At 39.4% G+C, this 22,464-nt stretch overlaps 1 protein-coding gene across 3 annotated transcripts in view; it reads right to left on the reverse strand.

Moving 5' to 3' along the window:
• lrp4 (low density lipoprotein receptor-related protein 4) overlaps nt 1-11,543 on the reverse strand; it is a 98,327-nt gene extending 86,784 nt beyond the window's left edge. For all 3 annotated transcript variants that reach the window (XM_058782235.1, XM_058782234.1, XM_058782236.1), the window contains exon 1: nt 10,795-11,543. In XM_058782235.1, coding sequence (XP_058638218.1) covers nt 10,795-10,852 — 58 coding nt within the window. In that variant the 5' untranslated portion in view covers nt 10,853-11,543. The remainder of the gene's footprint in view (nt 1-10,794) is intronic.
• Between the last annotated feature and the right edge of the window lie 10,921 nt (nt 11,544-22,464).

The raw sequence follows: 22,464 nt of genomic DNA on the forward strand, positions 1-22,464 counted from the left end.
TGGTCGAGTTCAAAGACAGCAAGTGTGGGTACTTGGACAAGGCAATAGCTTAAATACACTAGAAGACTTATTGTCGGAGGTGGAAAGTAACAAATTACATTTACTCGCGTTACTGTAATTGAGTAGCTTTTTTGTGTTCTACTTTTTGAAGTAATTTTTAAAATCTGTAATTTTACTTTTACTTAAGTATATTTTGTTTGAAGTATTGTACTTCTGTTTGAAGTATTGTACTTCGCTACATTTTAAAACACATTAATTACTGAGTAAAAAAAATAGATAAAAATAATCGCTCCCTGGAAACTACTTCAGTAAATAATGGGCAGGAGAACAAACTGGCGTTAAAATCAGAAGAAAGATGCAGACGGACAAGACCTGCATTAATGGTGCAAACCCAGCTGAAAACCAAACCCTGTCGTATTCGGCTGAAGTTGAACTTGAAGGAAATGAAGTGAACCCCTGGCCATGTTTATGCTCTATTAAGCTGTGTTTGCCTAGGGAGACCAAACTAGCAGCTAATAAAATCTCGAAATTACCTCTCCTTATTGCGAAGGGTTAAAGTAAATATTTGGCATCATTGCATTGGTGGTTAAAATGAAGCTTTGGCAATTTAGCAAAAAGGTTTTGCACAAATTAGCCAAAAAGACAGTGGTGCAGGGTGTGCGATACATCGTCTGCGATAATATTGTAATTGTTGTTTTAATGATGTGCGATTTGACATTATCAGTATTTAGGCAACAACTCTCCTACAGAGTGCCGTGAAGTCTAGTAGATTAGACTAGTGCGCGCGCATTTAGAGTGCGTTCTTTCACTGCGTGATTCAGTCTGTTAAAATGCATTTAAAATAATCACAAAATTGAAGATATAGGGGCAGAAAATGTATATTTATATCATTTCATATAGTAAATCAACATCACACGAAGAGTGCCGTTTTTCTCCAAAACTCAGCATGATTACATATAGATTTAATTTTTTTTTTTACAACAGTTCAATAAACAAGAAGTTAATTAAGAGACTGGCGTTTTAGACCCCATATTGCCTGTTTTTGCTCTATTTCGACAACAAAAATAATCTCAAACACAGCCACAGCACTGTTTTGCGTCTCTGAGCAATGAAGGTGTTTCATTCCTGAATGAATCAACTGTTTAAATGATTCGGTTCAATCTCAATGACTCACTTATTAACAGTGACTTGGCGACACCTACTGGCGGTTTTAAATTTCACATTTAAAGTATCTTTTTTTTTTCCTTTTTTTTAAATTTCATATACGAGTATTCAAAATTTTATGTCTTGTTTATCAAAACATTATTTCTGCATTTGTAACTGCAGGTTAAATGCATTCATGTCCTGCATTAAACAGTGTGTAAATACATCTAAATGCCACTTCAGATGAAGCTTTCGTGTTTCCTCTGCGTTGCAAAGATTATTTTTGTTGATATTGATTTAATTTCCTGGTAACAGCCCAAATGTCTTATTCTAAATAACTGATTCCTTTAATTAAAAGATTTATAGGCCTATCCCAGGGGTGTCAAACTCAGTTCCTGGAGAGCCGCAGCCCTGCAGAGTTTAGTTCCAACTCTGCTCCAACACACATACCATGTAGTTTTCAAATAAGCCTAAATGATTAGATTATCTGGATCAGGTGTGTTTAATTAGGGTTATATCTATACTGTGTAGGGCTGTGGCCCTCCAGAAACTGAGTTTGACACCCTTGGTCTATCCCATTTATGCGTTCCTCCCACTGTTAAAATGCAACCAAGTAATTTTTACTCTGAGTAAATTTTAAATGAGCTACTTTTTACTCGAGTAGATTTTTAGACCGGTAATTTTACTAGAACTAATGTAATGGTACTTTTACTTGAGTAAAATATTTTCGTACTCTTTCCACCTCTGCTTATTGTACAAAAGTTTTGACCCCCTCAATGAAAGCTTAGGGGATTATTTCGTAGTTTTGATCTCTCAGTTTACGAAAAACCATAAGTCAGATCAGTTAGAAGAGATATAGTAACCCGAGGAAGTTCAGCCTGAAGGTCTGACCAGAGTTTGGTGGTTGTAACAAACTTTAGGAAGAAAAATTTAGTCTCAGAAGAAAAAGAAGAAATAGGATTTCAGTATTTGCAGCTTTGTCAAGCCAAACTAATTACATAGAAATGGCACCGCATAAAAATGGTAACATTAAACATGATTAAAAGTGTAATATTGGAGTAGAAAGTCAGAAATTGTACTCTCTTGTAAAACATACTCTTGAACAACAAAACGTTTTTCCATCATTTTCTAGCAGCAATGATAATGTGTGTATAATTTGCTCTGTTTTTTCTCTTGTTTTTGTTTTACTAGCTCAAAAAACAAAAAAACTTCCTGTCCTTGTTGGGAAGTAAAAGAGAGAGAAAGAAATATGAAATGGGCCAACTTCTGTTTTATTCCAACCAAAACCACTTGAACTCACTTTGTGTGGTAACCAGGATTTCCAAACTCATCAAAAGGTAGCATTAATCTCTCTGAAAATGAATGATATTTAACTACATCTGGCCCTTCAGAAGAAAAAGAGATCAAAGGGAAACATAACTGTCACTGTTAAAAGCTCTTGTTTTTGCTCGGCGGTTGATTGACAGGGGAGTAGGTGGTTCTTCAGTGTTGTCAGGGTGCATCGGAGCACTTACACCGCATATGCGTGTGTTTCTGACTACCTCTAAATGCGGTTTGAGTAACTGGATCACATTCTGGCCCTGTATTTAGAGTTGTCTACTTATGATTGGGTGACTCGAGACAAATCTTAAAACCAGCTGTAAAGAAGGTCATTAAAATAAAGGGATATTAAAAACACTTGATGAAACGATATGCTGACATTATTTTGTTTAGTAACACTCATGCCCAGAAGTTTTTAACCCAAAATATCAACATCAGAAAAACATGCCTCTACCTACTTTCCACAAAACTCACCTACATATACAGTACAACTCGCTGCAGTTTCCGGCAGTAAAACACCAACAAATATTATTCCTTTTCAGACAAATTATAATTAAAGGGGAAGATTATCGATAAATAAAGAGGTATTCTCTCATGGTTTCTTGCACAATACTATTTTATGACCTCAAAACACCATTACCTTTACACCTTTATGCATCATTTGAAAAACTAAAATATTTTGATGTTTATATCACCAAAACACCTCCATATGTTTGCCTTTTGTGACGTAGTAGAGTAGAGCACTTTTTCAAAACCCACACATTCTATCATTCTTCAAAACATCCATCATGAAAAGAACCTTTTAAATGTCAAAAATTTGGGAGAAAGCATTTAAATGCAGCTGTTTGAAAATAAAATGCACAAAAACAGACAGATAACAGGGTAACAATAATGCTGTATTTGTTAAGATTAGTTAACATTAATAACGAACAAGATCTGTATTCGGTTTTACTTCATCTTTGTTAATGATAACATATCAAGGCATTACTTAACTAACTAAAAAAAGATTAGTTAATTAAACTTAGTTATTAATTAAAAAAACTACTGGGGTTACTGGAACATACTGGAGTATGTTTTACAAGAAAATACTATTTCAGTCTTTCTACTTTTAAGTCAATGTAATTTCACGTTCACTTTATGCATTATTCAATACTAACAAATTCAGCTATTACATTTTAAAAGATGCACAAATTAAATAAAATTGACAAACAAGTGATATTCATTGTTAGTCAATGTTAACTAATGCAGTAGCTAATGTTAACAAACCTTACTGTAAAGTGTTATGAGAAACATTACTCCCCTTCCTAATTATTAATTTAAATAAAAGAGATTATTGGATTATGTTTTACAAGAATATTCTGTTTCAGATTTTCTACTTTTTCTGTCTGTTTTCTACTTCAGCTTTCTACTTCAGTTGTCATCTATTTTCTAGTTTCTACTATAAATTTTCACATTTAATTCGTTACTTGCCATTTCTTTGTAAATATTTCTGAAATTTCTTAGCAGCTTCTGAATGAATTTTTGTTGTTGTTGTTGTTTGACAAACCCTTTTCCAACTGCCTCCTTATTGACTGCAGGGGGTGCTTGGGGAACAGGGACACTACACCGAGTCAAAAGCTATTGTTTGCATACATCCTATACTTCTAGGCAGAGAGGCTGGCTTGTTTGGACATTTTGTCCTGACACTAAAGGACCACTTAAGTTCTCTGACTTCATTAGTGAGTGGAGCTTTTAACTTGCATACTGCTACTTAAAGCCTTGTGTTGTAGGACTATTACTATTAGAAACCCATATTGTCTCTTTAATAGAGCCTGTTGCTGAGGCCTCTTGGATGGTTGAGGGTATGCAGACATAGTGGTGTGAATGTATTTCTGTGTGTGTGTGTGTGTGTGTGTGTGTGTGTGTGTTGGGGGTTGGAGAAGGGTTTTAGAAAACGAGGGACCACGGAACGTGACATGGATGAGTGAAAGATTTCTAGGCCAAGGACACAGAAAGCCTTTGACAGAGAGAAAGAAAGACAGAGACAGCCTGGGAAAAAGAGTAGTGAGAGTTCATTAGACACAATGCACCCAGTAAATAAAATTACTTACTGCTTCATTCTATAGCTGTTCTGGATTCAGAATGGTTTCTTTAAACACTAGGAATGCCAGCCATTGTGAACACACTAATGAATACAACAGATAGCGATTAAAAGGGTAATTTGCCATTACAGACACTAAACACCTTCCTGATGCACATACTAATGTTGCATACTCTTAAAATTACACAAATTTTCACATCTGAATGATCTTTTTACCTTTATTTTTTTCTCTTTGAGCATATAGATATCACTAAATGTAATTTAATAAAGACTTATTGAAGTTTGCACCACATAACCAGTTCCATATGTGTGGCTTTTCTGATTTTGTAAACTTGCTCAGTAGCGCACCCGGTACAACATTGCAATTGTGATGTGAAGTGCTCTGATACGAGTACTGTGAAACAAGTCACAACACTCAGTAAATAAGATCAATGACTTCTCTAAGGAAGCTAAAATAGCACGGTTGCCCTTTTAAACACTATCGGTAAGGTTTAATGTGGATGGCACGTTATTTTCAGACGCGATAGAGCATTATCCTTTTAGCGACATTTACTGGACATTTAATTTCCGAATGCCATGATATGAACAACAGACTTTGAATGCGCTTTTAGCGCCACTCACTGGACATTTGACTTTGAAAATGTCACGAAATGTGCAATGTAATATCAATTTGCAAAAATGTCACCCCAGGCACATTTTTCCACTGAGCCTAATGCAAAGTTCACACTGCATGATTTTCAAAGTCATCGGATCACGTTGTTTTCACACTGCATGACTATCTAGTATTCAGTTGCTGCTGTGTTCACATTCCACAATGGATCGGCGAAAGGAGGTTACACACTGCATGACTTTACAATAGGAATAATCGCCAACTACTCTGTCTGATCCACAAACTACAGCCAAACGCACACAGGAATTGATTAGGAAGTAACAAAAGATCATGCTGATATTATGGTCTAAGTCCTCCCCGAACACACAATTATTAACAAAGATGACATCCTTGTTAACTGGGAAAATTTTATATAAATCTAAGTAGCTATTTGAAAGTGAAACCAATGTTTTGTGCATTTTATAATGACTTTTTCTTATAGCCTACAAAAGCCCTCAAAGTGAAAAAGAAAAAAAGCAATAAATCTGTTGTCCTTTATAGAAAAAATATTATTTACAGGAAAAACCCTAGCCCCCCCTTTTATGTTTAATTTTATTTTATATATTTCTTCATGTAGCCACCTGTTCTGTATATTCTGCAAAAAATTTACTGATATTTCCACGTTGTTTGTACATGGCTAATTGCTTAATAAAACATAAAAAAAGCAAAAAAAAGTCCTCCCTGAACTTCCCGCTGCCCTGTATCTTGCTCTCTCATTGGCTGTAGGTCATCGCTGATGTACGTTTCAGTCAGAACTGATTTCACACAGCAGGATTTTGAATTGCCGACAGGTCCAGATATTTAGCATGCCAAATATTTCAAGGGCATCGGTGACGCATCAGCGATTCTCTCAGATCGCATCTTTGACAATTTGATAAAACGAGCACCGATTTGCCTCCGATCTCGGCCATTTGTCTGCAATTTCGCAAAACCTGTCAGTGAGGGAAAAATCAGGGCTAAAATCGTGCAGTGTGAACTTGGCATAAGTGGAGTAAAATCATACATGACTCATCTTTACCATGGTTAAATGTATTTTAGTGATGACATGCAGATTGAAAATCCTCTTAAATCCAGTTAAGCACTGCACAACAAAATAAAATGCCTATTCTCTTTCTGAAAAAGAATTGGGCTAAATGGCAGAGACCAGGTGTGAGCGTGAACTGAAATTAACTTTGTCCACTTTAGCCCACGTTCACTGGTGGTCAAAAACGCACGTAACCCCAGTGCACCTTTAGTGTAAACACTCGTGCACTCAAACTGCCTACTCACTAGTCAAATCAACCGCTGCACTAAAACAGCCATTTCTTTAAATAGTCATCTTGTTGAAATTTTGGAAAAAAAAAAACATAGGCTACACTAGATCTTTTTTTTTTAGTACACCTAATATGACAGAGTAACAGTTCATGTACAGCACACACATGTTGAGATAATGCAGGTACTCTTAAATCCAGCAACAAATGACACTTCTAGCAGGATTATCAGTTATTTTAAAGTAATTACATTTGCAAGAAAAAGTGCACCATTTTTTGTTCATGGTTTCTACACTCTGTGTGACACTAATATAGAGAATGATGTATGTGGTTAAAACAAGAAACTTTCCCTTATAAATTTGATTGCAAGTGGTCACGAGACAGATTACTGCCAGGTGTATGATGACTCTTGAGAAATGTTTCTATATTGTTTATATTATATTTAATGTATTGTTTATATTATATTATATTATATTATATTGTGTTAATTGATTAAACATTCGCGAAGCACAGCAATGCTTAAAGTCACCACCAAAATGGCCATTTTGTTGAGTATTCATGTTAAAGGCAGGGGAGGTGATTTGGTTCAAAAACATTTTTTTGTTATGCTGGTTGAAAGTCTCTTCACATCCCGATAGCAATCACTAAATTAAGTGGTCTAAACTTATTTATATGCATTTATATCATCTGTGAAAGGCATAGGACCATAAAATGTTAGTCCAATCAAAATGGTTGGTCTGAACATTATGATAGGCTATCTTGCCTGCCTGTCAAATATGTATTTGGACCTCTGCACCACCTGTTTGCACAGACATGATACGTCATCAGCGCGTTCCAGTGAGAATGAAAGACGCAGCGCTATTATTGTAATATTATGTGCTTTGTATTGTAAAGTTTTCTCACCGGTGAATGAGACGGGTAATCTGACAGCATTGCATTCAATCATCCACCAACTGCATCTCTCATCGTGTCGCAGGTTGGTCTCTGCTCTGCCTGTGCGCAATCATGTGTTTTGGAGGCGGCGTGGCTTTGCAAAGTGATTATGCAGGGAGGGTGGGATCTTATGCTTTCAAAGCTAGCTTGCCATCTCTAGCCTTTTCGGAATCGCCTACCCTACCTTTAATACACATGGTCATGTCTTAAGGGAACTTAAATGGTTGGGCGGGCGGAATTGGATCTGCATTTTGTGTCAATATATGGGATTTGTTCATTAAGTCTTAAAGTGACAGCAGCCTAACATACCAGCAGCTGTGACTGTCTGTGTCCTTAATGTTAATCAAACAACTAAAGGCAAAGAAAATCAATTACTGTACTTGACTGAATAACATTTGTAGCTCTAATAAGGATTGGTTTATATTTAATTAATGCAATGAGATTTATGCAGTTTTTTTGACATTTGATTAATCAATTTCTGTAGTATTTCTTCCTTGAATGCTACCGTTAGATAGACCTACATACCTGAAATAATGTTGTTGCCCAATTTTTTATTGTAATTTGATACTTTGTTCTTGTTTTAAATAAAGATGAAAACACCAAAAATAATCGCCTACCTCAAGGCACAGGCTTATTTTGCCATTACTCACGCCAACAGAAAGATGCACCATAAATGTTAATTACTGTATTAACTATCAAACATGTACCAACATGTAGACTCCATATTCTTTAATGAAAGACCATGTCAAATGTTTTTCCAACTAAAAACTTGCTGCTTTAAGTCCCTCTTCCAGCGTCTGCACTTGTAATACCTATATTTTCATGCATTATGCTTACAAAAAAAAAAAACAGGTATTTTACAACACACAATTCCAGAGTCACAAAGATCTCAGCATTTTCTTCAAATTTTAATTCTTCTGAATCACTTATTACTTAAAGTGACGTGCTGTAGAAGAAGAAATTAAATGGAGACTCATGGTGCCACAGAGCAGGACTCAACGTACAACACTAGCTTGAGCAGATGGCTAATAAATAAAGATGATCTGATAATAAATCAAACTATAGGCTATAAAAGGGGTTTCTAAACCAAAACTGTATCATTTAAAATGTTCAAATATTCACATTTTTACAAATATTTTTTTTTTTTTTTTAAATATATATTTTTTATTGTTATTTTTTAAGTGTTTTTTTCCTGCTTTATTAATATTATTATAATATTAAAAACCAATTAATGCACATAATGAAATTTCCATGTATTTAAGAATAATATATCTTCAATTAATTATTACAAATATTCAAAACCTTTTCACTGCATCACTGAAAATGCTACTTGGCTCTACTTTGGCTGTTTGACGGCAAGCCTCCTACGGCAATTAGGAGCATATATATGCATCTTATGAGTAGCTGAATGGGATCATGACATTAGATCTAATGCCCAGAGGGGTTGTGAGAAACTTAAGACATTGCCACACATTTTCACACACTTTATAAAAAGCCTATACACTTGTAAGCAGGACATTGATAGAGCTATATGGATGATATTGTGACTATAAAAAACAACAAGCTTCAGCTTAAGAAAACACCAACGAATCATCCTGTTATGGGTTTCAGCATCTCAGAAAAACTACAATGGATGACAATTTATAATCCTGTAACATTAATGACAAAGTTGTAAATACCAATACCGTTTAAAAGTTTAAAAGTCATACACAATGTAATCTGGTCAGAAATGAGTCTCTATATAAAACTCAATCAAGTAGCACCAGTCAAGTCTTCTTCAATGTCTTGCAAACAAAGAAAAACCTCCAAAGAAAAAACCAAATAATCACTAACCCTAACAAAATTGTAGCTGAAATGTCCTGCCAAACCTAAACAAAGTTGAGTTTTACCTCCAAATAAAACATGATCTACATCAGGGATCCTCAAATCTGGCCCCTCCAGGGTAAGATTTGAGGAACCCTGATCTACATTTTTAAGTGCGTGAACCTCAATGCCGTTTCATTTACATGCAGAATGACCTAAATGAGGTGTAGTTGAACATGACATCAAGCTGTAGTGAAACATTACACTTGAATATGAGTGATTTGTCAATATGACGTGAATATAACATGTAAGGCTAACATGCATATAATTAGTATTATATAAGCGCTGAAATTGTTTGCATACAATGAATCATGAAACTCACAGAGCTACACTTAAGCATGCTTTTTGTAATCTCTTTCAATACAAAACTCAATTAAATTGTATTCCATTGCAATGATTCGCAAAGAAAAACTTTCAAAGAGAAAGCAAATAATGTCTGTGTGACTAACCCGTACAAAACTGTTGCTGAAATGTCCTACCAAACCAATGTATTCTTCTGTTCTTTTTTTTTTTTTTTTTTTTTTTTAAAGTTCACTTTTGCCTCCAAACAAAACATGATCTATATTTTGTGCGCGCAATGCAGTTTCATTTACATGCAAAACTACCTAAATTAGGTGTAGTTTAAGTGTCACTGCCAAACCCTGGAAAACAGTGTCAAAGTTTCGACATTCCTATATTGTAGAACATGACATCAAGCTGCAACATTTGAATTTGAACGATTTGTCAGCATGATGTGAATATAACATATGTAAGGCACGGCTAACATAGATGCATACAATTAGTGTTATGTAAGCGCTGGAAATGTTTGGAAAGCATACAATGCATCATGAAAATCACAGAGCTGCATTTACGCACGCTTTTTGCAATCGCTCCAAGGGTCTTTTGTTTCCTGATATAGAAGGGAAGACATCTAGTTGACATTTACAGGCCCAGCCGTTTAGTGCATGGCATTTCCACCGATGCAACACTCAGTTTATACGTGTAATTCTATCAAAGCGGTGTCCGCACATTTCTTTATTAAGGCCGAAGCTGCGCTTTGAAGTCGCTACATTCCTGCCCGCGTGCAGCGGCTGTTCCAACATGTTGCGAATACAGTGAGCGGCGACTGTTGACTTACAACCAAGTGGCGATTATGTCTTTTATAAAAGACAGAGTGCTATTGAAAAGATAGCCTACCTGACGTGTTATATTTCAGAAACGTGCACGCTTACGCGAACCAAAGGCACCAAGTTGATTTGAACCAGCGAATAATCGAGGGAATTTCTCTGCGCGGTGGATCAAATACTATTTATTTATAAACACACACACCAACAACTAGATAGTACAATCAGTTTCATATCTCAAAGCGATTTTCTGCTTTAACGCGCTTTGGATCCATCACGACTCGCTGTTTTGGTTTGTTTAGTGTTTGTGTGAGTGTCTGCTGTAACTCTTTAAAGATCACACGCTTTGATTCTGCTCACCCAGACTGTTTTGGAGGCTATTTTCACACTGGATTTACAAGCACCGATGTGTTTGTTTCTCAAAGCCGAAGCAAAGAACTCCGAAACACTTACCTTCGGCGAGAAGCATGAAAGTTAAAAGACTGCCACAAAGCACCGCAGTGAGCCTCATCGTGAAGAATCCTCTCTCTCGCTCGCGCTTTATTTCGCAAATGTTTCTCTTTGAAGTATCAGCACCCTTCGGATGAACTGAGTTAGATTAATAACTCTTTAAAAACCATTGTTTAAGGCGTCTGTGATCCCGTTCAGACACAGGCTAAGTTGAAGTACAGACGCGGCTCAATTCAGGACACCGCAACTCCACCAAGAACCTTGAAATGTTGTTGCACAGTCAGTCGCTGCTGCTTCTGCTGGAATGATCAAAAGGTGCATTGGGTTGTACCATGTGTGTTTCAGGGGTAGTTCCTATTCCAGTGTAGGATGTCTAGAGGGAAACCGAGGGGACAAATCACAAATCGCCGTTCGCTAGTAAGAAACTTTTCCAAGTTCGCACTCGAGGTTTCTGCCGCTCTGGAAGTCCAATGCAAACAACTCCTCCGTAACACAGTTTTGGGAATACGCGCTGTTCGAGCCTCGCCACCAAAACTTTGAAGTTCTTTGAACCCTTTTCAAACGGGAGACTATGCAGCGGCCCTTCTAAATACAAAGTGAGGCAATCCAAGTCAAATAAGGAGACGTCAATAGGCCAGTTGACTGTACTTACTGACGCCTTTAACCTTCGGCTTCAGTAAACCAGAACATTTACCGGATGGTAGTATAGGTTTACAACTACTAAAATACAAAATATAACCACAAATGATTCATGTAATGCTATATAAATGCAGTTAATATATGTGACCCTGGTCCACAAAATCAAGGGTCAAATTTATTTACATTAAAATTGACATCATCTAAAAGCTGAACAAATAAGATTTCCATTGATGTATGGTTTGTTATGATAGGACGATATTTGACAGATACAACCATTTGAAAATCTGAGGGAGCAAAAAAATCTAAATATTGAGAAGATCACCTTATATATACATATACCAATACACATACATAACAAATGTGCACAGTACACAAACATATTTTGTAAACAAAAACGTTTATTTTGGATGCAATTAATCGCAATTAATCATTTGACAGCACTAATATATATCTATATAGATAGATAGATAGATATACTATTATACTACTATACTATATATATATATATATATATAAAAACTATTTCAAACTATAATAGTATCTCAATACTAAACTAAGTCTGATGCATACAAATTTCAACATAAAATTTAAAAAAAAGAGGAGGAATGATTTCCATGAAAAGTGATAAAAACCAAAAGACAGAATGACTCATCAAAAGACTTTCCAGTTTCCACACTCTTCAAAAAAAAAATATATATATATATATATATATTATATATATATATATATATATAATAAAATAAATCAACTTCCACTTTAAATGTTTTGAACCATCAAAAATGGTTTCTGTGCCATGTATTTAATTAATTGATGTATGGTTTTCAGGCGAGACAGGTCTCACAAGTAAATGTCTTGGATACAAAATACAGACTCAGATTCTGCACTGACCAAGGACTGGACAGTTTCACTGGCCTGAAAATCTTGGCAAGATGTTTGCTCTTTTATCTTATAAACATGGATGTCTGGATTAACATCCACAACATTGTACGTTCTGTTTATCTTTTACATTTTTGGCCTTTTTTGCTACAAATGCATGGTTGCCCACAGACAAGCGAGTGCCTTTACAGTGCTAATCATATCGCTGAGCTTGGTTTGTTGTTCAACAGATGAACTGAGCCATCTTTTCAAGCAGGGCAACAGAGATTTGGCATTGATTTGACTTGTATGTGCATTGGTCAAGGTGAATAAAAACCTATAATACATCTGTTATCATATAAAGTGATCATGATTCTTCTGAAGGCATGGATTAAACAGTTTGATTCATATCGATTATATGAATGTGTTTTTGAACATTATGAAGCATCAAAATTTTGGTTGTATGGCTTTCAATGGAGGGAGCGTAATCATTCATTAAAAATATCATAATATATGTTACTAAAATGAACCAAAGTCTTATGAACTGGATTCTGTACCACTATTTTATGTCATTGTTGAGATAATATTATAGTTTTTAATAATATTTTGAAATAGTTTTTATTTTTAGATTTAACATTTTCTTTTAAACTTTAGTTAAAGTATTAGTAATTTTGCTGTATTTTTTTTAATTTTTATTAGTTTTATTTTTAAATTGTCTATATATTATTGTATATGTTATTAAACTAGTTTTCCTGGTATCTATAATATAAAAAAAATGTTGAGGTAATTTCTTGGTGATATGTTTGTCCGTGTTGTCTGAGGACAATGACCAGTGTTCACAAAACTACAACTTTGGTTGTGCTGACGAAGGTTGTGTGAAGCACATGCTGTGGTAACAAACAATGAATATTTCATAATGTCAATAACAACATATTTTTTCCTGTGTTTATGCAAAATGTATTTTCCTTTCATGTCAACCCCATCCAGAGGAGGATCCTCTCATTACAAACTCAATAGAAATTCAGATGGCCATATTGTCTGCAAATGTTTTCTCTGCTAAATTTTGACTTTTAATCTTCTGTTTATTTCAACTGCAAATGTAATATTTCATACCATCGGCTCTTATCAATAAACTGTGTAGAGAGAGTCTACTTAATGCATTTATTTATTTAATATTGTTTTTTTTCAGAATTTATCTTCCTTGAGTTTTCTTTGAACTTTATTTTTGGGTAGTATGTTATAACATCAACCAGAGTACCACCATAAATACCAGCATTTGCTGTTTACCGTCTTACTGCGTTAAGTAGTTGTCCTTGAGATTTAAAGGAATAGTTCACCCAGAAATGTAAATTTGCTGAAAATGTCCAAGATGTAGAGGAGTTTGTTTCTTCGTCAGATTTGGAGAAATGTAGCATTTCATGCTCAGCAGTGGATCCTCTGCAGTGAATGGGTGCCGTCAGAATGAGAGTCCAAACAGCTGATAAAAACATCACAATAATCCACAAGTAATCCACACCACTCCAGTCCATCAGTTAACATCTTGAGAAGTGAAAAGCTGTGTGTTTGTAAGAAACAAATGGGTGTTTTAACTTTAAATTTTCACCTCTGGCCAAAATCCATAACAACGCTTCCTCCAGTGAAAAGGTCCATCTCCTGTTGTCTCTCACATCAGAATCCACACACATATTTGTTTAGAGCTGTTTTGGACTGTTTTCTCTTGTATATGGTGCTTAATCTGCACATATTTCTCTCCTGATTCAGACCAGATGACTTTTTCAGTTGAGAAAGCAATATTATGGAAAGAGGACTCACATTTTGGCTGGAAGCAACAGTTTAAAGTTAAAAACATCCTAATGATGGATTTTCTCTTACAAACACGTATCTTTTGTCTTCTCAGGATGTTAATTGATGGACTGGACTGGAGTGGTGTGGATTACATTGATGTTTTTATCAGCTGGTAGGCGTCACTCTGACGGCACCCATTGCAAGTGATGTTATGCTAAATTTTTCCAAATCTATGCTAAAAAAAACAACCAAACAAACAAATCCCTTCTACATCTTGAATGGCCTGAGTATGAGTACAGTTTCATTATTTCTTCAAACTTACTATGTACTAAATGTCTTAATTTGTTGTGATATTTATTATTTTGGGAGTGTAATGGCGGTGTGCAGAAATCCATGAAGAATGAAGAAACAAACTCATACATCTTGAATGGGCTGAGGTTGAGTACATTGAGTGTACAGGTTGAGTGTATTGAGGTTGAGTACACTCACAGAATCAACGGGGAAATCGCGTGGTGGCAGGACATGCTTTCACATCAACGAAAGGTGGTGTACAGATGTAACCGTGTTAAAGAAGATGTGCTGTTCAAATCTAGAAGCGCTCTTCATTAACTGAGCAACAACACCCGGACTCTGTTTTAATCATTCTCGGGGACTTTAATAAAGCAAATCTCTTCCATGAACTGCCAAAATACAGACAGCACATCACATGTCCCACCAGAAACAGTAATATATTGGATCACTGTTACACAACAGTAAAGGATGCATATCACTCTGTCCCACGGGCAGCTTTAAGACTCTCTGATCACTGTTTGGTTCATCTTATACCGACCTACAGGCAGAAACTGAAATCAGCTAAACCTGTTTTAAGGACTGTTAAAAGATGGACTAATGAAGCAGAGTAGGATTTACAAGCCTGTTTCCACCTCACTGATTGGACTGTTTTTGAAGCTGCTGCCATCGATCTGGACAAGCTCACAGAGACTGTAAATTCTTATATAGGTTTCTGTGAGGATATGTGCATTCCTACCAGGACTCATTTAACTTACAACAATGACAAACCGTAGTTCACTGCAAAACTCAGACAGCTCCGTCAGGCCAAAGAAGATGCTTACAGGAAGGGGGACAAAATCTTGTATAAACAGGCCAAATACACACTGGAAAAGGAGATCAGAGTGGCAAAGTGTCACGCGATAAAGAGACAGCATTCAGTAGAGGATGCAAAACAAACAGTTTATTGATAATCCCAAAGACACAAGCAGGGAGTCAACGATAATCCTCGCTGATGAGCAGGGAAGTCTCTGTAGCGCAGGGATGCAATGGGCAGCTCACCGAGGACAGAATCCCAGGAAAAGATCGTGAAGACGAACCAGAAAGCCAGACACTGGAGCAACAGAGTGACCGGGAGCGCGAGGACAAACATCAAGGATCTGACAAAACAAGACGAGGTTAGCACATCTGATATAGCCCCGCCAACGAGCCACACCTGGGAATGATTAGCCCGTGGCGGTAATCAGACACACCCACTCCCACACACACACAGCACAGATGAGACCGTGATCCCATGAACCGTGACAGTACCCCTCCTCCTAAGAGCGCCTCCTGGCGCTCTCCGCAGGCCTTACCTGTTGATTGTAATCATCAATAAGTGAGTGATCCAATATGTCCCTGGCAGGAACCCAACTTCTCTCCTCCGGACCGTAACCCTCCCAGTCCACCAAGTACTGGAATCCGCGTCCCCTCCATCTTGAGTCCAGAATACGATTCACCGAATAAGTAGGTTCCCCATCTACGAGACGCGGCGGTGGGGGAACCGGAGTAGGCGGATTAAGTCGTGAATGAAAGACTGGTTTAATTTTGGAAACATGGAAGACGGAATGAATTCTCCGGTACGCCGGAGGGAGTTTGAGGCGGACTGCCACTGGACTAAGAATCTTAGTGACAGAAAACGGGCCAATAAATTTAGGAGCAAGTTTATTACATACGGGGCGAAGCGGAATGCTCTTAGTAGAAAGCCACACTCTTTGACCTACGACGTAGACGGGAGGACTTGACCTGTGGCGATCGGCCTTGGCCTTGGTGCGCGCTCCCACCCGGAGAAGAGTCTCACGGGCTCTTTTCCAGGTGTGGCGACACCTCTGGACGAAAGCGTGAGCAGAGGGGACAGTGACTTCAGATTCCAGACTGGGAAAAATAGGTGGCTGGTAACCTAAGCTACATTCAAAAGGCGAGAGGCCCGTAGACGACACTGGCAACGAGTTATGAGCGTACTCAACCCACGAGAGTTGTTGGCTCCAGGAAGTGGGATTCTGTGTGACTAAACATCGCAACACCCTCTCAAGATCCTGGTTAGCCCGCTCAGTCTGACCATTGGTCTGAGGGTGAAACCCCGAAGACAGACTAACACTCGCCCCCAGCAAACGACAAAACTCTCTCCAAAATCTGGATACGAATTGGGGCCCCCTGTCAGAGACCACGTCTACCGGGAGGCCATGAATACAAAAGACGTGATCTATAACGGTAACCGCTGTCTCCTTGGCAGAGGGTAATTTGGGCAAGGGGATGAAATGAGCCGCCTTCGAGAACCGGTCCAGTATGGTCAAAACAACCGTATTGCTCCGGGAGGGCAGTGACGAAATCGAGTGCGATGTGGGACCAGGGTCTCGAAGGGACAGACAGCGGTTGGAGTAGCCCCTCTGGTGGACGATTGGAAGTCTTACCCTGAGCACAGACTGAACAGGCCAAGACAAAATCCCGGATGTCGTGTGCCATGGAAGGCCACCAGAACCGTTGTTTAACGAGAAAGCTAGTGCGACCAATTCCTGGATGGCAAGCCACATTAGAGCAATGACCCCACTGGATCACGTCGGACCGTAATCTCTCCGGCACAAACAACCGGCTCGGAGGGCATGTGGGCAGAGGTGTTACCCCTTCCACGGCTGTGCGAACCTTCGACTCGATCTCCCAAGTGATAGTAGAGACAACTAGTCTCTCAGGTACTATGCACTCGGGAGAGTGCGGGCGTTCGGAATGGTCAAAAATGCGTGACAGCGCATCAGGTTTGGTGTTCTTAGAACCCGGCCGGTAAGAAAGGGTAAACTCGAAATGACCGAAAAATAATGCCCCCTGGGGGTATTAAAAGCGGTTTTCCATTCATCTCCCTCTCTTATGCGGACCAAATGATAAGCTTTGCGCAAGTCCAATTTAATAAAGAGGGAGGCTCCCTGCAACCGCTCGAAAGCTAAAGATATCAACGGCAAAGGATAAGTATTCTTTACCGTGATGTTGTTCAAGCCTCGGTAGTCAATGCAAGGTCGCAAGGAGCCATCCTTCTTCCCCACAAAAAAAAAAACCCTGCCCCAGCTGAAGAAGGGCGAATGAACCCGGCTGCCAGAGAATCAGAAATATATTTCTCCATGGCCCCCCTTTCTGGAACAGAAAGTGAGTATAACCTGCCCTTGGGCGGAGACGTACCTGGAACTAGGTCTATAGCACAGTCATAGGGACGGTGTGGAGGGAGAGAAGCAGCCCTGGACTTACTGAACACCTCCTTCAGGTCGTGGTACTCTGCGGGCACGTTTGACAGGTTCACCGCCTCATCCTGCAACTGAGAACAAGACACAGAGGAACAGGCAGACACAAGACAAGAAGCATAACATGACTCGCTCCATGCGGACACGGAGTTCTGGCCCCAATCGACCCTGGGACTGTGTTTGGTGAGCCACGGATGGCCCAACACGACTGGTGCTAGGGGTGAGTCTGTGAGAAAAAAAGTAATCCTTTCGGTGTGATTGCCAGACGTAATGAGGGTAATGGGAGTGGTGGAGTGCGTAACAGAAGGCAGTGATTGTCCGTTGAGTGCCTTGACAAAAATCCTATGATTGAGTGATAATGGGAATCTGAAGATGTTTGGCAAAAGAAAAATCCAAAAAATTACCTTCAGCCCCAGAGTCCACTAATGCCTTGCACTCCTAACTTCTTGCTGCCCATTGCAATCTTACCGGGAGGAGAGTATTGGCCGAGGTCTTATTGAGAGAGATTCCACCCGACAGCAGCCTCATATCTGTTGTTGGGCTTGCCCTTTTACGGGACACTCGGCGAGAAAATGTCCAGCAGCTCCGCAGTAAATACACAGACCACGCCTCCTCCGACGTTCTCTCTCCTCCCGGGAAAGCCGAGCTCTCCCCAGCTGCATGGGTTCGCCCTCTCTGGCGTGGGTAGTCTGGGTTCACGCTGACGAGCGATGTCTGCTGGAATCAGGGGAACAGGTGGTGGGGGTAGCGCAGCGGGTGCTCTTAAAAGTTGCAACTGGGTGGTGAGCTCGGACACCTGCGCTACGACCGCTTGCACGGCACGCCCGGAAGCTACCATTTGCTCGTCCTGGCGATCCATACGAGCGTTGTTAGAGGCAAAAAGACCTTGCAGTTCTGAAACCTCCACTGAATCCATAGTAAAGAACGGTCAGATCCTTCTGTCACGCGATAAAGAGACAGGATTCAGTAGCGGATGCAAAACAAACGGTTTATTGATAATCCCAAAGACACACAAGCAGGAAGTCAACGATAATCCTCGCTGATGAGCAGGGAAGTCTCTGTAGCACAGGGATGCAATGGGCAGCTCACCGAGGATGGAATCCCAGGAAAAGATCGTGAAGACGAACCAGAAAGCGAGACACTGGAGCAACAGAGTGACCGGGAGCGCGAGGACAAACATCAAGGATCTGACAAAACAAGACGAGGTTAGCACATCTGATATAGTCCCGCCAACGAGCCACACCTGGGAATGATTAGCCCGTGGCGGTAATCAGACACACCCACTCCCACACACACACACACACACACACACACACACAGCACAGATGAGACCGTGATCCCATGAACCGTGACACAAAGAAGAATTATTCTGAAAAAATAAGCATTCAATTCTCTTCCAGTGACTCAGCATCAGTGTGAAAAGGTCTGAAAGAGATCACCAACTACAAGACACCATCCCCCAGCACTGTGGAAAATCAACAACTGGCAGACGATCTGAATGAGTTCTACTGCAGGTTTGAAAAAACACCCCTGAACACCTCTCCACACAACCATTAACACCTCTAGCAACCCCCCTCTCCCCCACACCAGCAATTTAGATCAGCGAAGACGATGTGTGCCAGGTCTTCCGGAAGCAGAAAAGGAAAAGAGCACCAGGCCCAGATTGTGTTACACCAGTCTGTCTGAAATCCTGTGCTGACCAGCTGGCCCCCATCTTCACACAGATCTTCAACAGATCACTGGAGCTGTGCGAAGTCCTTTAATGCTTCAAACGCTCCACCATCATCCCCATCCCAAAGAAATCCAAAATTACAGGACTAAATGACTACAGGCCTGTCTGTGCTCATGAAGTCTTTTGAAAAACTGGTGCTGGCCCAACTGAGGGACATTACTGGACCCTTACTGGATCCTCTTCAGTTTTCCTACAGAGCAAACAGGTCTGTGGACGATGCAGTCAACATGGGACTGCATTATGTTCTGCAACATCTAGACAGACCAGGGACTTATGCGAGGATCCTGTTTGTGGACTTCAGCTCAGCTTTTAACACTATCATCCCAAACCTCCTCCTTCCCAAAGTAACTCAGCTCTCCGTGCCCACCTCCGTCTGTCAGTGGATCACCAGCTTCCTGACAGACAGGCAGCAGCTAGTGAGGCTGAGAAAATACACATCCAGAACTCGTACGATCAGCACTGGCGCCCCTCAGGGCTGTGTCCTCTCCCCACTGCTCTTCTCCCTCTACACCAATGACTGCACATCTAATGACCCCTCTGTCAAGCTCCTGAAGTTTGCAGGCGACACCACACTTATCGGCCTCATTCAGGATGGTGACGAGTCTGCTTACAGACAGGAGGTTAAGCAGCTGGCTGTCTGGTGCAGTCTCAACAACCTGGAGCTGAACACGCTCAAAACAGTGGAGATGATCGTGGACTTCAGGAGGAACCCCCCTGCTCTCCCCCCACACACCATCATGAACAGCACTGTAGCAACAGTGGAGTCATTCAGGTTCCTCGGCACCACCATCTCCCAGGACCTGAAGTGGGACACTCACATTGACTCCACTGTGTAACAGTTACCTTCTGTTACAAGGTTTATTTTGGGTGCTATGCTCATCCTGGCCTCTAGGTGGCACCTGTGGCCTCACCTTTTTCTGTATAAGACAGGAAGCAGTAGAGTAAGAAGCAGATTCAGTTTGAATCCCTCATGACTTCATGGTTGTACAAACAATCCTGGTTGGAGAAACATTTAGTTTTCTGCTCCACCGTAAGTTTAATGTTCTATTTTGCACCTTGCTGTCTAAATACAATTTGTGGGTACTTTTAAGTTTAACCTTTAGTGGAGTTTACTTTTTAATATATTGTGTATTATGTTTGTTTAGTTGCTATATGGATTTTGATAATTTGTTATCTTTTGTAGAGGATTCTGTTTGTCCCAATTCATGCTCATTCAGAGCATGTTCACGGCAATGAAGAATGGATTAACAATTTTGGTGCTCCTTTGAGTGCATGATTGCACCTGTCCAAGGATTTTACCCAAAGCTTCCCGGCCTACCTCTGCAAGGATTTTACATCTATCGTCTCATCAACAGATAAGACGGTTAAACTACTTATGAACTGCACTACTTTGCGAGACCTTTACAAAACATCATCCGCATATGTGGACATTTTGTATTTGAAACCCTACTCATCTATTCTGGACATTGTGGTTTACTTTTGTTTTGTGACTGTTTGCTGGGGTAATTTGTGTATTTGGGGAGCATGTAGTTTGGGGTTTGTGAATATTTGGTGTAACTAGTTTAATACAGTTTGGAAAAGGGATATCCATTGTCTTTGTTTTTTTTTTAGCATTAATCCAAAACTTGATTATACTGTAACCTATAGGACCTCTTGCAAAAATGATTCCCCTCCTTACCTGTAACGGGCCCAGTTTAAAATAGGCGGGACAGTTATAACTGTGAAAAAGGCCCAGCAGAGGTTGTACTTCCTTCGACAGCTGAGGAAGTTCAACCTGCCACAGGAGCTGCTGAAACAGCTACCAAATCTGACCTCAGAAGACTACAGAGGGTAGTCCGGACTGCTGAGCAAATCATTGGTACAACCCTCCCCCGTCTCCAAGAACTGTACTCATCCAGAGTGAGCAAAAGGGCTGGTAAAATCACTCAGGACCCCTCACATCCAGCACACTCCCTCTTTGAACTGCTGCCGTCTGGTCGACGCTACAGAGCTCTGAGCACCAGAACGACCAGCACAGGAACAGTTTCTTCCCTCAGGCAATCCATCTCATGAACACTTGACAATAATTGTGGAACACACACTATTTATACACTTATACACTTATTTATCTAACACACATACTTAGTCTACATTTCAATTTGCACATAATATACCTGTATATAAAATTGTCAATTTGTATATTGTTATTCCTTATTCACTTGTTCTATTTTTATTATTTTATCTGTTTTTTTTCTTTCTTTTTTTTTCTTTTTTTTTTGTTCTGTCGCTGTCATTCTGTTGCACTGTGGAAGCTTCTGTCACGAAAACAAATGCCTCGTATGTGTAAACATACCTGGCAATAAAGCTCATTCTGATTCTGATTTTCATTTTTGGGTGAACTATTCCTTTAAACAGACTTGGGTTTGGTTCGCTGGTGCACATGAGTTTTGAAGACAAAGGAACTGAAATCACCCACAAAACACAACTCTGCTCATGTTGAGCAAAAGGTTTCTAATTTTTTTTAAGTTTTACTTTTTAAGTTTCTGGACTGATGTTAATCAAAAGTTTTGCTTGGCTAAAATTGAACACAGTCTGTTGTGTGATGTCTGCAAGGCTTTCTGAAGGAACTGCATATTCAGAGGCCATCTGTTAAACTGTTTTTATCAAGGACACGCCACTACTTTGCAAAAAACTTGAATAACATTCACAGGATGAATATTGAACACCGCTGCAGCACCATCTGTTTCTCTATGAAGGTGTGTTGACACAATGTTTCAAAAAACTTTGGTAGCATTTTATGTTACAGTCCAGTTCTACACATATGTACTATGTATTTATTAACAACTAGTATTAAACCCGAACCCAACCATTGCCCGTATTAAAGGGACCGTTCATCGAAAAAGGATCATTTAGGATCATCATTTACTCACCCTTAGGTTGTTCCAAACCTGTATGCATTTTTTTCTTCTGCTGAATACAATAGAAGATTTTTCGAAGAATGTTAGAAACCAAACAGTTGCTGGTCCACATTGACTTCCATAGCATTATGTTTCCATACTATGGAAGTCAATGGAGACCAACAGCTGCGCCAACAATATTCACAATATCTTCTTTTGTGTTCAAGAGGAGAAAGATGGTCAATCGTAATTCTCA

This window comes from Onychostoma macrolepis, chromosome 07, assembly GCF_012432095.1.
Source record: "Onychostoma macrolepis isolate SWU-2019 chromosome 07, ASM1243209v1, whole genome shotgun sequence".
NCBI lineage: Eukaryota > Metazoa > Chordata > Actinopteri > Cypriniformes > Cyprinidae > Onychostoma > Onychostoma macrolepis.